We start from the raw sequence: 18070 nt of genomic DNA on the forward strand, positions 1-18070 counted from the left end.
AATGCTATAAATGTTAATTAATGAAAGCTGTACTCCTAGCTATAGGAAACATCAAAATGAAATCAACGGTAAGAACATGCACGTCTGCGCAATACGCCTTTTTTTCGTAGTGAATTTGAGTCCCATTATAGAAAAAAAAGTTTTGGGCAGCATGCGACAGGAGGCGCGCTGCGCGTGACAGCGGCCGCAAGTTTAATTGCACGGCGGCTGTATGTTTACGCCCGGATTAAATTAATTCTTTCTCCGCGAGCACAACTTGAGAATTGCAGGCGCGCCGACAGACGCTTCAGTCGCGGGTAATTCTATTACAGCGCTGCGACGGCCACTCCGCCACACCCTGATGAACTCCATTCACGTGACATCTCGATATCTGCTACAGCTTTCGCGAAATAACACCCGAATTAAAAATTTTGTAACTTTTTTATAAAACGCTTTGGAAAGCAATGTCCAATTTTTCGTTTTAAAAATTACTGAAAAATTACAGAATGAGCAAAACTTTGCTGTGACGCAAAAGCGTTATCTTTCCCGCCTATTTGTAAGGGTAAGTATTACTGCAACTTACAAAAATGACCCACGCAGTTGTACATTTTCTATGTTCAACGCTTTTACTTGCTTGGTTGAAAAATGGGATCTCTTTCGAACATTTACAATTTCATTATTCCCTTCCTTTTTTCTGGTAGACATGATTGGAAATTGGCAGGTTTAATTGGCACAAACGAAACATTTTGAAAACAGCACTAACCATTGCATTACTTAATTAAGGGTAATAATTGGTACATGTAAATGGCCGTCAACAGGAATTTTAAAAGGAGGAAGAGAGTTTGAATGTGAGAAAACATTATTTTGTTCAAAGTGTGAGAATGACGTACCCTAGCTCTGACGTGTTTGCCGTGCGTGAGGAGGGAATTATACATGAATTAAAATGGTCTATACGCCTCTGTATTGTGCAACACATTCATATATTTCGCTATTTCACTTTTAGCTCGCTGATTGGGATGGGGGGTAAATTCCCAAATTTTCTCTCCTTTTGCATTGATATGCTCTCATATCTTATGTCAGCTAGTGCTCTGTAAGTCATTACAACGCTATAATATTTGTAAAGCATCTGAATTTTCTTAGAGAAAGTCATCTCTTTAAATTCAAGGCAATACTAGTCTTCATTTTTATTATTTATACTTTACGTATATCAATTTTGTGGTTCTGCAATACTAGTCTCCTTGCTGACATCATTCTTGCAGTCATCCTGGAGCAAATCTTATACTGGTAACCATAGTTAACACACTACCTCATAACTACCTCATAACAAGAGATACTGGTAATGAACCTTGCGTATTCAACGAAGTTCTAACACATCATGCATTAATTTACTGCTACCGACTTTTGGTCGCATCTTAACGAAAATGGCGAGTAGCGAATTTTGGAAACCTGGGGAATTTACAGATAGATTGATAGATGGATGGATTTATTGATGTAATATTATACATACAGATTTTATATTATCATAATTTTATCTAAAATCCAATGCACGGGTCTTCTGACCGTACGTGCTTTGTACCCAAAACAAGTCCTCCTTTGTAGGTTTCACCCCCCCACCTATGATTATATCCAACTACTCTCTAAAAGAACACACATATTAAAATGAAAATGGCACACAAAACATATTATATAATATATCCTAACCTAAAATACATAAAAGTGTACAGTTGGCTGGATACTATTTATCCCTTCCTCAGTTCGCGTCACAAACTTCAACAGCTGAAGTTCTAATCTTTCTCGCCTTCAAGAGGAACAATCTAGTCTTTTGTTCCCATTTTCTATTCCAAATGAGGTCAAGACATGCAAGCGAACTCCTATTCTGACTTAGCATCGAGGGTGGTAGATATTTTCTCCGTACATGTTCCAATTCGACACACTGTAATAAAATATGTTTATAGGAGTCCTTTTCTTTGCAAAGCGGACAAAGACGCTCCCCTTCTTCTTTGACAATTTTATTACCCTTCCATGCCCCCAATCTTAGCCACGCTAAACCTGCTCTGCTGTCTTTGTTACAAGAATTTATGTAGCCACACCTCCCCCAGTTAAGCATGAGATCTGATTACAGATACTTACCTTATAGGCTAAATTAAATATAGCCTTATAATATCAAATAATGCTAACAATAGATGTCCAGAAATTATAGTGGCTGGAAATAAAAATCATAAAAGTACTTTTGCGTCGCCAGGTCTCGAAAAATAATACCCTTCCGCCGCCAGGCTTGAAACACATCACGGCATGCACATATAAAGCGGATTCAGAATCAACACAATCAACAACCTGTGTTTGTGTTCTTTACTGTGTGACTCCCGTGTGTTGTATGAAGACCCTAGTCACCTAGTATGTGACAATGCTCTTGGGTGGATTTAGGCGTAATAGTTCGTTCAAATTAACCTAACGTTCGATCTTCCCCCTTGAGCATGATGATTATGTGTGCATGGATGGATTTATGATGAATTTATGTACATACACATACACTTCTGAACAAACTACGAGGTTTGTTTCAATTTTTAAAAATTACTAGAAATGTTATCTGTCTATCTTTTACACATACACTTCTGAACAAACTACGAGGTTTGTATAATTTTTTTAATATTACCAGAAATGTTATCTGTCTATTTTTTACACATACACTTCTGAACAAACTACGAGGTTTGTTTAAATTTTAAAAAATTACCAGAAATGTTACCTGTCTATTTTTTACACATACACTTCTGAACAAACTACGAGGTTTGTTTCAATTTTTTTAAATTACCAGAAATGTTATCTGTCTATTTTTTACACATACACTTCTGAACAAACTACGAGGTTTGTTTCAATTTTAAAAAAATTACCAGAAATGTTATCTGTCTATTTTTTACACATACACTTCTGAACAAACTACGAGGTTTGTATAATTTTTTAAATATTACCACAAATGTTATCTGTCTATTTTTTACACATACACTTCTGAACAAACTACGAGGTTTGTTTAAATTTTTAAAAATTACCAGAAATGTTATCTGTCTATTTTTACACATACACTTCTGAACAAACTACGAGGTTTGTATAATTTTTTTAATATTACCAGAAATGTTATCTGTCTATTTTTTACACATACATTTCTGAACAAACTACGAGGTTTGTTTAAATTTTTAAAAACTACCAGAAATGTTATGTCTAGTTTTTACACATACACTTCTGAACAAACTACGAGGTTTGTTTCAATTTTTAAAAATTACCAGAAATGTTATCTGATTTTAATTTTTTCCTTTCTTGAAATGACCCATTTCGGATTTTTCTGAATTATTACATAGCATCTAAATATTCATGTCTGGCACAGATATCGCAATTAAATGGGATTGCCGTGGACAGTAGGCAAACCGCAGAACTTAATCGGAAACATAACACAGTTTCAGTACGTATGTGTGTGTAATGAACCGTTCTGCAGACTGCGGAAACTCGGTCTGCTTACTAACAAATTGAACGATCGATATGCAAGTCGGTTATATGAATATGATCGAACGCAGTAGACGATGGGTAACCGTAAGGTAGCCTATATGTGCTAATTAGAAATAAATTTGCTACTTATATATGGAGAAGAAATTGAGGATTTAGAAGTTGCTAACTTGTCGATTTTGCTGTTGTCATACAACCTGAGCCATTTATTTGTTTGCTTGTGTATTTATTTATTTACCTGTTTCTCTGTTTATCTATTTATTAATTTATTAATTTATTTATCTTCTTCTTTATTTATTTTATTTATTTATTTATTTATCTAATTTACTTATTTCTTTCTTTGTTTATCTATTTGTTTGTATGTTAATTTATTTATATATTTATTTGTCCATTTCTTTATTTATTTGTTTGTTTATTTGTTTCTCTTTTTATTTATTTCTTTTTTATTTATCTATTTATTTGTTCGCTTATATATTTATGTGTTTATTTGTTTATATATTTATTTACTTACTTATTTGCTTATTTTTGTTGATTTATTTACTTATTTACTTATTTATTTAATTATTTATTTATTTATTTACTAACTTATTTATTTATTTATTTATTCATTCGTTTATTTATTCATTTATTCATTCATTCATTTATTCATTTATTGATTTACTTTATCTATCTATCTATCTATCTATCTATCTATCTATCTATCTATCTATCTATCTATCTATCTATCTATCTATCTATCTATCTATCTATCTATCTATCTATCTATCTACCTACCTACCTACCTACCTACCTACCTACCTACCTACCTACCTACCTACCTACCTATCTATCTATCTATCTATCTATCTATCTATCTATCTATCTATCTATCTATCTATCTATCTATCTATCTATTTATTCTGGTAGAGTTAAGGCCATGAGGCCTTCTCTTCCACAGTACCTGAAGTGAAATATAGATTGAAACAATAGGAATAACAAACGTAGTAAAACTAATGGTAATATCTAAGTAATCGAGTAAAATCATTATCATGCACATTAAGGAGCTTAAATATAATGAAATATTGTCTAAACAGGATACATAATTAAGTAATTACAATTTGCATCTTAATTCTACTTTATAATAGGTCTAAATGTCAATTTATACAAACACACAGAATAACCTATAAAAATCAGCTAACACTCACGGACAAATTCCATGTAAAAGTAAGCAATTCTTGATTCTGAACATAAATTTGTTAACTGTTCGGCAATCCCTCACATGACGAGGTTCCATAGGCGACAAACAGACACAGTGAAAGATAGGAATAGAAAGAGGTACGATTCCGCAATGTTGTAAGGTATTCAAAGCGACTTGTCAGAATTTTGATGCTGAATAATCTCTGCAGATGAAAGCGTGATAAATAGTAAATAAGAATATTTGTGTTTTTAAATAAAATGCTATTACTAGTAGTAGTTTCTTGAAAATTATAATGAAGCTACTTTACTTCGTTCTATGATCTTGCAATATTCAGAACATTAATTTCGTTTTATAACAGTGGATATAAATCATAACTCGAAAGAAAGGCAGAGACAGTTACTGCTCCATGGGACCCGCCCACTCGCCGCTCCGCATCACAAGCTACTTAATCAGCCGCATCAATGTCACACAGGAATGAGATATGATTTGTGGAAGCAACGAATGTGGCCAAGTTACCTACCTGTGTATTACACAACTTCACAAATTTATTGCTATCGATTATCCTATAAATTACAGCTCTCCTGCACAGCTCTGGTCGTTCATCCTTTGCTTCATTGCTCCCTGGGTTCGCGTGTCCTTGCAATATTTGTTAAACAAGAAATATTTGCCAGTTGTAGAACAGCACCCCTGTGTGCCTCGTGCTTCATGTTGGTGGAGGGATCAGATTTTAATCCACCTCTAAATTATTCCCGCATTGAAGGAGACCTCTCGCCGCTGCTCGTAATTTTGCAAGCTTTATGAAACTGTCGGTGTGTACATGTAGATAAGGGTCGTCTTTAACGGGTTTCCTTTTTAATCCATTTTATGTCGCACGGTGGTGCAGTTATGTTGTGTCTATTTAGAACGTTAATCTCGTCGTTTTGTAATGCGCACAAATCATTTTCCTTATTAGAATACACGACAAGAGCGTAATAAAATGCAACATTGAAATAATTTGATAACCTCCTGGATCAAATACAAGGCCGCAGATATCTATATCTACATCTATACTAATAATAAATCTGTAGCCGAAATTTTTCTGGTAATTTTCGATTTTTCAAAAATAATTGGTCCTAACATGTATAATTAACAGCCCTGAAACCGAAAATCGCTTTTTTGAAATTTTTGTTTGTCTGTCTGTCTGTCTGTCTGGATGTTTGTTACCTTTTCACGCGATAATGGATGAACCGATTTATATGAAAATTGGAATATAAATTACGTTCGTTGTAACTTAGAATTTAGGCTATATGACATTCAAAATATTTTATTTAAAAGGGGGGTTATAAGGGGGCTTGAATTAAATAAATCGAAATATCTCCCTTATTAATTATCATGACAAATATTACATAACAAAAGTTTCTTTAAAAATAATTTCCGATAAGTTTTATTCCATGCAAAATTTTGATAGGACTGATATTTAATGAGATAAATGAGTTTCAAAATTACAATAACGCCATCTAAGGCGATGTAATGAAATAAAAAACAAATGACTTCGTCTATAAGGGGCCTTGGACAACAACAATCGAAAGCTATGAAACATACGGTAGCCTACAGAGAATATTTCTGTGTTTGTATGAAGTAATATCTGAAGCTAAATTAACCGATTTGTATAATTAATTATTAATTCACCATTGGAAAGTGGACATAATGCTATAATGTTATTACAGTAACTTCTGACTGAATCGAGGACAGGTAAGATTAAAATAGCTTCTTATGCACAGAAAACTTGATAGACATTCGTTTCCTGTATTTCCTAAAATAATTTTTATGACCAAATGAGTGGTCTCTGGATCAAAATGATCGCATTTCAATTTTTTAAATACAATTTAAATTAAGTAATATAATAAACGATTTATCCTTCTATCAAACACGAATGTTCCCTGGATCAGATGTCCTATTTTAATTATGTAATTACTTTATATTTATTTCTAACGAGTGCAGCGGAGCGCACGGGTACGGCTAGTTAATAATAAAACTGTAACCTAAATGTTTCTGGTAATTTTCTCTTTTACAAAAATAATTGATGTTAACATGTCCTGAGATGGAAAATCGTAGTTTTGAACATGTTTGTCTGTATAACTGTATATTTGATACCTTTTCATGCGATAATGGATGAACCGATTTCTACGAAAATTTATGTGTAAAACAACTTAGATGTTAAGGTTGGTTCACAATAAACAGAGAACGGAAACTACAACATGGTCGAGAACGAAAATATTGTTAAAATAAATGTATTAAATGTGAATATTCACAATTAACGAGAAGCTTGCCGGAGCCCGGGAACGGGAACTTCAAATTTAATTGTGAATGCTCACATTTAAATACATTTATTTTAACAATGTTTCCGTTCTCGTTCTCGTTGTCTTTTCCGTTCCCGGTTTATTGTGAACTAGCCTTAAGGCTATAACTACGGCATTCAAAATACTTTGTATAAAATGGGGGTTAAAAAGGGGAATAAATTAAATAAATCGAAACATCTCGACATTTATTAATTATTTAGGATAATATCACATAACAAAAGTTGGTATAAAAACTATTCCGACAAATTTTACTCCGAGCGAAATTTTCATAGGACCTATATTTAACGACATATATGAGTTTTAAAATAATATGTTTTATATCCGTGCCGCTACAGTTTGTGAAAAACATGAACATGACAATAATTAAATAAAGAAAATAAATAAGAATAGTAAGGCACCACTGAAGATTTAGGTAGAAAGAAGAAAGTGTATGAAATAAATAAACCAACCGAGAATTAAAATAAATGATAATCTTGCCAAAAACGTTTCTTTAACATTTCTTAAAACACGGGGAATTTTGTAAAACTTTGCATTCTAATGGAAGTTGATTATAAGTTGTTATTAAAAAATGCTTAATCCTTTTCATACCATAATTTACTGTACCGTGCTGACAAAAAAAAATATGTTTGTAGCAAATGCAGCGAAGTGCATGGATAGGGTTATTGTTGTTGTTTAGTCAACTGTTCGAAGACCGGTTTGAAACCCATAAATAACACCAATAAGGCATCACTCATGAGGCAACTAGGCCAGGAGATAACAGAGTTAATAGCTATAATACAGTAACGTTAATTTTTCAGTCTATGGTAGTTTGCTGTTTGTGATATTAAATAAATTATTGTGATTTTCAGTTTGACTTATTGCTTGGATTGACTAGTCTAATTATTTACTGACCAATATAATGTTAGGCAGTCAATTTAGCAGGTCACTGGATACATAACCCAATAAATCGAAGTTTATATTAGTAATTAAGTGATAGACCTAATTGTGTAGATAAATTGAAAACCAGCAAAATAAATACACGAATAATGCACTAATGGTTTGTTAACCCTTAAATTGGCAATGTATCCTATAGGATACAACAAGTTAATAGGATATATGCTCTAATTTTAATAGAACAATAGAAAAAATAGTAGGAAAATTAAAATTTTACAGTACTATAATATTGCACAACATGAAAAATATGGACATTACGATAGTTGTTTTCTTTACAGTCCGACACGGTTTAATAAACTAGTGTGAGAAATGAAGTTTAGTGAATTTAGGGGTTAAAATGCATGTATTCGCCTGGTCCGCTTATCACTTAATTCTGACACTCCTTCAAGGTTACAACATGGATAAATATATAATAGGATGCGAAACTGCGGACAGCACGATCTACTCCCTCGCTAATATGTTTTCGCGGGATATCAGCCGAGTTAAGATTTTGGAATGCTCCAAGCTTTCGACTGCTATCTCTGCAGCCATCTTCAGGGAAGTGATGTCCGAACAGAAAGTCGAAAGGTTATATAGATGTGGCTGTCTCAGGTGAAACGGGATTGGTTGGCGGATCGGCCAATCCGGGGCCGGGAATTGTCATCGCTCGTAAGCTCCGCCCCTCCCGGGATTACTGCGTGAAGTTTGGCGGGCGGCGAGCCCTGTTCCGCCGGTTGGACGATCTAGATGCGGTATTCTGAAATAAGGTGATCAGCGCCCGACGTCGTAGGTGGTAAATCATAGAACTACGTGAGGACCAGCGTTCTCCACTCTCCGATACGAAGTAGTCAGAACGTTGGCCGATGACTAGCCAACAGCGTTATGAAGGCAAGATGGATTCCAGAAAAATGCAAAAGATTCGAGGAAGATGCTCAGCGCCTGGATGCAAGACTGTTAATACTGTGGGAGGGAAGCATTTTTTCTATTTTCCTCAGGAACCTATGAGGTAAGCTTTAGTATTATTATTGTGTCCTGTGTAGCCTAAACCTTACACTTGAAAACAATGTACTTTTTGGTGAAGTAGGTTAGACGAGCTGTGCATTGCTTTCTGCTAATTTATTTAGGATTATAGTAGGAGTATAAATTTAGATGGTTCCGAAATTCAGTCAAACTGTAACGAAATGTGAAATATTGACGAAAAAGAGCAAGAAGGCTGAAAATGAAACCTCGTAAACCTGAATTGTAGCATTAGGCCACATGGCTGCAAACTAAAGCCACGTGGTTTTTAGTATAAACATCTCACAGTTATGGAAAATAAAATTATGCCTTCTTTGATGTAGTTAGCCATTCTGGAGAAATTCTCAATCATGTGTAGTAATAACAATAATAATAATAATAATAATAATAATAATAATAATAAGCTTAGGCCTAATATTTAATTTAGTTTGTACCCAATATCTGTTGCTGCTACCAGTTTTCCTATGGTCACTCACCACCTAGTGATACGCATTAGACATCTCTTAAAATAACACAAATGCAGCAGATAACTTATTATTTTTTTCCCCAATTTTTGCATGATTTATATTCAATATTTCTTCTACTTTATCTCATTAGTAATTGTAATCCATTGCTTTAGGTGTTGGAAGTGGCTCCGATTTTGTGGGCTAGAGGACCGGTATCGAGTTGCCGCAGATGCCACACACAGGTTGAGAATCTGCATGGACCACTTCATTGAATCTGACTATTATAGCTCTTCACGAAAAGTGATACTTAAGCAAACTGCAGTGCCCACTGTTCATGCTAATGGATTAGTGGTGCCATCAAACCCTGAAATCCGGAGCCCACCATCTAGCCCAGTTATGCCTCGAGCGACCTTATCACCGGGGTCTACCCCAACTTTCAGGCATCACAAGACTTTGCGGACGTATGCTAGGAGGGCGAAGATTGATTCTGCAGCTGCTGAAGGTAATTAGTACACTAGCAATGTTTTTATGTCATTCATGTTTAAAATTTCCGATTTCATTACTCTTTTCTTTATTTTCAGGTACGCGTAGTCTCATAGGTTTACAAGCTGCAACTGAGTAGGCTGCAGGCTTGGCAGCTATGCCTCAAACAATTCCTGCTCCTATGAGTACTCCAGCTTCAAAGATTACTGCTTCGACGGCATATGCCAGGATGAATAAAGATGCATGCCAACAAGGTAATTATTCCACATAGTCAAATTTATGGATTTCAAGGAATGCCTTAGTTTCTCATCAGCTGTTCTTACATTACATGTTTCAAAATACATAATTAATTATGTTTCGTTTTTTTGTGATTATTACAGGGAACAGTATGATTGGTGAACAGCTGAGGGGCTATCAGCAACCATTGCTCCTATTCAATGTGGTTCCCACAGCTGAAGGTAAGCGATACTGTCTTGTGAGCCTGGTAACATGCTAGTAATCATTTAAGTTAATTGCCCCCTGCCATATGTCTGCAGTTTTCATACTTCATTCTTTTACAGTAGCGAATAATAACAAATCCTCTTAACTACAGGGCAGGGTGTTTATCTTGTTATATATCGATCGTCCAGTTCAAAAGTGCGACAACTCAAAAATTGCCATTTTTTAGTTATTTATACTACTGAAAGCCCCTTTCGGAGCTCTTTCCGATTCAATATTGAGATAAGTCATATTTACAACCAAAAAGAATAAAAACGAAATAAACTGCTTTAGAAGTAATTATAACTATGGACTTTATTAATTCATTATTACTACATTTCGAAATCTATTAATAATGAACTGGAAGGTCATGATATACTCGTCCTGAATACTGACTCAATTCTAATTGTCGTGGTTATGAACCACAACTCTGTCCCTTTTTAGGGGATTTATTTGAAACTTTCAACTGAAGATATCTCAAAACTTGTTTTTTTGTGTTGTCGCACTTTTGAACCAGACGATCGATATTGCAGCTGATATCCTGACAAGTCTCCCTGGCACACGAAGTACACTATCATTCCCTCTTACTGACTTCTCTTTAATATCCCAACACCTCTGCTGATTATCCCTTTCTGTTAGTGTCAGTTGTCCTCTATAGCCCAGCCTATTAGCAAAAAAATATTTTATATTACATTACAACGAACAATTCAGATTAACACAATTAAATTTGTTGCAGCATTAAACTTTTGGATTGTTACTATTACTTAACATTTATATGAGTTATAATTTGTACAGTTAAGAGCAGTTTGAAATGAATGGAGCACAAAGTCTGTTCAATTCTTGCTTTAATTTATCATTTTTTTCCTTAGATACTGACATGAATACATCCAAGATGGAACAGTTTCCTTCAGCTTCAGCTACACCTCCTTCCAAACTTGGTAAATATTGATCACATTTTGATGTATTGTCAATTTTGTAGTATGTTATATAGCCTATCCATAGCTTGCATGCCTTTTGTTAGGCCTACATTAACTTAACAAGGCTAAAGGTGTTGTCACGTTTCATTTTTTATTTAAAATAGTTCCCAGCAATTAGATTAATCTGAAGTTAATTTCGTAATCTTTAGGTCCTGGTGTTGCAAAACGAAAACTTTTCTCGAGTCCTCACTTCTCATCTTCACCCAGGAGCAACAAACTAAAAATGGCAGCTCTGAAAGCAAAGGTGAAGAGACTGGAGAAAAAAATTGCAGTGTCTTTAAAGTAGTGTAAATAGCTCATAGTGTGTGTAACAAAAAGGTATAATATCATATTGGTGGAAAGTTCATAGCTTTTTTATAATTTTTTATATTTTTTATTTTTTTTTTTTGCCCCAGAAAAATTTTTTTTAGCAAATGTTAAATATATTGTGTAATTATAGGGAGCAAAGTTACAGTATGTGGTACATGTGTGTGTATGTAAGAGAGATATTTGACTTTGGAAGTTGGGGGTTAACATACCTTCAGTTCACCCAGTAAACTTTTTTGCCCAACATAATGCAAGTAAGTGATGCAGCTCATGTATTTCACTCTGACCCTCAGTACATACAACATTTTGGTATACGTTACCGTTATGTGTATGCCAAACAACTATGTCTAAGAACCTTAGATGTGATCCTAGAAAAGTGTTCTAAAATGTGTTGCAAAATAGTAGATAGTAATATGACAGTTTCAATTATCAAACATTTTTTTGTAGTATCTGAAATCCGATTAATGTAATATGTATCTAGTCAGCGATGTATGCAACGGAGGGGAGAAAGGAATTGGCCACTCTTACTCATTACCTCCTGCTCTGATTGTCCCATGAGTGTTACTTGTAGGGTCCAAACCTGTTTTTGGACAGTTGACTAACCAATAGTTGATGGGTCCAGGCAGACAAGGGGACAAACCATAAATTTCGATACGTAGGATATCTCATTGGAATGTGAAGAAATATGTTCTGACTAAACTATATGACAACACATTATTCAAATGGTATCATTTACATCTGTAAACGAGCACAGATGGCAGAGCATTCCAAAATATAAATATATAGATGTGGCTTTTTCTCTTATCCGACTGGGCCCCACAATTTCAATTATTCAATTTGTTGTATAGACTTTACCAATGTACTGCACACTAAATATGTAAGTGTATCTGTGTGTATAGGATTACCAGATGTTCTGGATTTCGCTTGACATGTCCTGCATCCTGCCAGGGTTCGTAAAAATCAGAAATTGTCCTGCTTTTCTTTCTTGCCAATTCCCAATGGACAAAAGAGAGTAACTATTGAGTTGGGGTCCATTAGAGGAATTATGTTTGTAAAATCCTTGCTCAAACAAGTCGAGTCACCAGAGAAGTATTAACAATCCGAAAATTAAATAAGGTAAAAGCTAATTTAGAATCCGTATACTTCAATTCTATTCATGATAATAGTTTTGTATCAGTTTTATTGTACAAAGACAAACAAATTACCTAATTATATAACAGAATGTAAAAAGACGTCACGTCAAGTATCAAGTTAGTCTATTATGCCCTGCTTTTATATGGAAAATTCTTTTTCATTTAAAGTGACCTGCTTTTAAATTGTTACAATCTGGTAACCCTAGTACACATGTAGTGTATGTTAAACAGTGATATGATGGACCTTGTCAAAATTGTGTTGTTGAATGTATTGTAAAATAGTATACAGTAATATAGTAATTTCAATTATGTAACTAGTTTTTGCAGACTTAAAGTGCACTATACACTATTACCTAAAGAATAAAATCCCAATTATCTAACCTTGTTTTCTTTTATTTTCTGTCCCTGTTTGGCTGTATTTTAATTAGTTACATTATAAGGTAGTGTAAAATAGACCGTCTCTTCCAACTATTGGCTCCAATAACAATTTTCAGTGAAAGATGATGTGAGGAATAAAAATTTTAAAGTTTTACTTTAAATTGAGGGTTTGGGGCGGGGGGGGGAGGAGGAATATTTACTGCATATAGTTCAACTTTTCGCCGCCAGGCGCGCTGCCAGATACGCGGAATAATTAGTTATTATTTTCGCTACTTGGGTGCGCTGCTGGATGCACGGAGTAGTTACTCTTTTCGCTACTTGGTGCGCTGCTAGATGTAATAACGCCTCTAACCGCATATAGATGGCAGCACGATCAATTCTACAACAGCGCCTCTAGTATGTATTACGGGAAACTCAGTGAGTTTCGCATCCTATTATATATTTATCCATGGTTACAACCTCAAATTTGTGCAGAATTTATACTGCCCTCCCAAGCCAAAAGGGCGTATCTCAAGAATTTTCTGAAAATCAGTTTTTGAAATAATTGGAGAGTTCAGATGCTAATATATTTATTTCCTAAAGGAAATGGCCGTTTCTCAATGAATTGTGCATTTAAAATATGATTTAATGAAAGTCGTATCTCAAAATTAATGTAAATTCCTAAGCAAATTTGGCGGAAGTTCATTTTACTAAGCAAAAAGGCCGTTTCTCAGACATATGTTCTTTTCGCTTAGTATTTCCTATTTGCCATTCTAGACAAATTAGACGTAACTGCATTAGTAACAAATCCTTCGTGTTTTAATCCGTTCTCAGAAATTTAATCGTCACTACCCGAATGCTCATTTCCGAGAGTTTAAACATAGTTCTTATAATTAATTCATTGTTGATCATGAAAATTAATGTACAAGGTGTATTCCGATTAATTTTTCTAGTTTATTATTGAAAACATGTCACAATTTTCATTTGCTTATTAGTTGTCATGTAGTCAAGACGCAGAATATTGATTCTACTCAACCTTATTTTAGAAACGCCATTATAATCACCACGTAAGTAAAATAATATTTATTTCATCACTATTTGACTGATAGTTCACATGCACAAATATTTTAGAGACAAAATGGGAAATGAAATTATTCGTAGACACATAAATTTATTTAATCCTACCATGTCACATTAGTACATTACCGGAGGGAACATACACCTAATCGTCTTTATTTACCAAGTGATATAACTCTGACTGCCATGCACCATGATTTTATTACTCAGAATATTAATTACAAATGTTCATATGAAAAGTACCGAATGGTAGGCAGTGAAATGGACATATCTTTTGCTAAACTGGGGCATGAGAAATGTGAAAATTGTGAAATCTTCAATGTGCATAATAATAGCCACACAAAGGAAAATTTGGATACTAATTTTTAAACTTGTAAAATGTGGAAAACACATATTGAGAGAGCAACAAAATCTCGAGCCAAATATAGAGAAGATGCTGAAAAAATTGAAGAGGCTAACAAAATAATTTATTGTGTAGATCTTCAAAACGTTATCTTGTTGCCAAGACTGGATACATTTAAGGTAGCTATATTCGCAATGTCTACATGAGAGCTTCGTTCCTATTGGGGGGGGGGGGAATGTGCAAGCCGTTTGCAGCTGTCTGGCAAGAAGCTCTCTTTAAAAGGAGCAAAGAAGAAATCGTAAGCACTTTCTACAATTTTTTCAAGTACAAGACAGATTGTTAAAAAATTACTCTATGGTTGCACAACTGCACTGTCCAGAACAAAAACTGAAACTGGACATTCTTTTCATTGCAGACTTTGTAGATGCAGTAAAATCAGCATCTTACCAGACTGAGGTACTGCTAGTGGAGCTTCAGTATTTTTTCATTTGGTCTGACTACTCATCACAACATAAATTGAACCTGATTCATCCAAGAACCTGTCTGCATGATATGGTTGAAATATCTGTTTCCAGAGGATCATACAGTATGCAGTACAAAAATGACTTTGATGGTACATCATTCAACATAAATTTCCTGACTTGAAAAATATACTGAAGGAAGGAATAGTTACCACATCCTGAGCAGCAACGAAAACCTCTTTGATTCCCTGCTTAAAAAAAGAATGTCATATTCGTAATTTGGGCGGAATAATGAAAAACGGACTGACATTTTGGGAGAATCTTCCAGTAAATGATTAAAATTTTATTATGTTCAAGTATCAATTATTTGGTATTAACTAACTTTTCAGTGTTTTGTTATTTTTTTAGTTGATTTATTTACCTCAATTATTTACATAGAAGTGTTTTGTAAACCGTGTACCTCAGTAAATATAACCATTTCAACTTCAATGTTGTACCTTTGTATCATTAATATATTAACAGAATGATTGGTAAATAAATTGCTGTCTCTTCACTAATTTTCTAGATAATATTTGTCTTAGATGGCAGTATTTTTTGCAATACTGCTATGCAGTATGTGTTGTAATTTATTAAAATAATAAAAATAATTAATAAAATAAAACAGAATTAATTTCACTTACTGTTTTTTATGTACAATATGAGATACGCCTAATTTGCTAAGCATATCAGTATCTTCAACAATTAATATTAATACTTAGCAAATTAGGCGTGTCTCAAATTGTACACAAAAATGTAAGCTAACTAGCCTAAAAATTGTACTCTATATTTTTTGAATATATTTTAATAATGAATACGCTGAAAATTCCAATAAATTAACTTTAAAAGTAGGCGCGCTTTGATCATTCACTAAATCCTCAATACTGAAAAATATTCAAGTTTTGAGATACGGCCTTTTGGCTTGGAAGGACAGTATAGTCATCACATAATCAAGCCTTTTCCTTTGTTTAATTATTTGTTTATTATTATATTTTATAGGGAATAAAATTAATTAGTATTAACGTTGTATAAGATTCACTTTTTTAGTGAATTAACAACTCTTAAATGCCCATTCCCGTATTATCGATTTTTTACTATCCATAATATTCCTGGATTTTCATGCTCTACCTAAACATGATGCTTGCCGATTGCAGGGGACTTGCTCCACGTGTTACATCTGAGTGGTAGACATTGGCTTTCTCTTATATCGACGGAGCAGTGTACATCATTATCCGTAGACAGTGTATATGAACAAAATCCGTCCAGTAATAATTGTGAGGAACCGTTGTACATAGAAAGGCTGAAGAACGGCATGCGGGAAGCAACTTTCTTGATTTCAGAGATACTAAAATCGTGTAATTAAGTGAAAGCATAAAAAATTAATATTTTGAACGTTATGAGTTTTTTGTTTAAGCTTTTGAATAATGAAACGGTGAAAAACGTTTGAATGTTGCATATAATGTGATTGGGTGCTGCCACTTTCCCATGCAGAATTTCTACTCTATGAATACGTACCTCATAAACCATACTCTGCATGCGGCCCAGACAAAGAAGGCCAGATTATTTACAGCAGATCTCTCGGGCCACTCCCGCGTATCATATCATATCTGCCTGGCCATCGGGCCCCATAATTTGCACCAAGGTTTTCTCGTGACTAAATTGTGGCAGTGAACCGTTTGCTGTCGTACATAAAGCATGAAGTCCTCCAGTATCGGAAGCGTGAACTAAAGCCATAATAACCACTCCTACTAAAGAATAATTTAACATATCTGGTACATAAGAAGAGCAGACCATAACTAAACGTTATCTCACGTGCACGGAAAAATATCATCTCACTTTTGTGTAGTATCCTTGAGGACTCCTGAAAATAACACCATGCCTGAACCTAGCCTGAACTTAATTGATTATACGTAATTCATTGTTTTATATTTCGCTCATTATATTTATTGTATTTCTTCTGACTCTATATCAGCCGTGGCGAAAACGTCACCGTGCGCCGAGCCACTATGTAACCTGCAACGCGCATAGCTGTAAGAAAAATCCTGATCTAAACAATAGCACGTGAATGAAGTGAGGCTTCATTGGCCGCTGTTTGGCGCCATAGATTCTCAGTACGTGTTCCAGCCTACTGTTGTACATTCTGTTTCATGTTAAACATTTCCCGTTACTCGTCAAGTAGGCCTAACCTCACTACTATGCATTCGTTTACTCAGGAAACATTTACTTTATAATTACTGTAATTAAATTATTTTAAAGTTACGGGTAAGGTCAATCACTAACGGACAACGGAGTTATTCCTTCCAGGATGCAGAAGCCATACTGCAGTACTACATGCTTATGTGAATAACTACGAACACAAGTGACGCCAGCTTGTTACAAGAACAGACTACCTCGGTATTACTGTTGGTATTCATCCGCGATCATAGTAAATAACAAAATATAAAAGTAGCTTTTCTTTTATATAGCGTTTTACATGCAAGTGAAGTTATATTTTTCATCATATTTAACAACTAGAATCCAATTTTTTATTTTCAAATAATAGAAGATTATGGTTTCCAAATATGGAACTATATTTTCCTGCGTCGTGTGAGTGTTTCGACTGGGAGCCAATCACGGGTATGACAGCCACGTGCTTTTGTTTACATTAGGATTTTTCTTACAGCGAAAACAGTATACGGAGGGAGGCGGACACTAGAAGGGGAAGTGAAGCAACTGTCTGACTTATTAACGGATTTTCATTTTCCTTACGTCAAGCATTTAAATACAATTTTATTCAGTACAAATCTACAAACTAATTTTTAGTACGTGTAACGAAGAAAGAAATGAAGAATGAAACATAGGGCACATTACCACAACCTAAAATTAACTGTCTTCAGAATGTCTCTGCGACAGAGTTTCAAAATCATGAATTATATCACTTACTGCCATTCGTAGTTGATCACGAAGGTATTTGTCTGTCAGTCGCGATCTAAATTTGGTTTTTACTATTTTCATTGTTGAAAATAATGTTTCAAAAACGTAAGTTGTAGCGAACGTGGCTTCAAAAGAGAAAGCGAAA

The 18070-nt window shown here is 34.4% G+C and overlaps 2 protein-coding genes across 3 annotated transcripts in view; both read left to right on the plus strand.

Moving 5' to 3' along the window:
• The window catches only part of TkR99D (Tachykinin-like receptor at 99D), an 823748-nt gene that overhangs the window by 613333 nt on the left and 192345 nt on the right, over positions 1-18070 (plus strand). The window lies entirely within an intron of this gene.
• On the plus strand, positions 9713-11649 carry LOC138712450 (uncharacterized). The gene is made up of 5 exons (XM_069844277.1): positions 9713-9864; positions 9944-10099; positions 10226-10303; positions 11192-11260; positions 11449-11649. The coding sequence occupies exons 2-5, from the start codon at positions 10003-10005 to the stop codon at positions 11583-11585; spliced, it is 381 nt and encodes a 126-aa protein (XP_069700378.1). The 5' UTR covers positions 9713-9864; positions 9944-10002; the 3' UTR covers positions 11586-11649.

Source organism: Periplaneta americana, chromosome 13 (genome assembly GCF_040183065.1).
Source record: "Periplaneta americana isolate PAMFEO1 chromosome 13, P.americana_PAMFEO1_priV1, whole genome shotgun sequence".
Taxonomy (NCBI): domain Eukaryota; kingdom Metazoa; phylum Arthropoda; class Insecta; order Blattodea; family Blattidae; genus Periplaneta; species Periplaneta americana.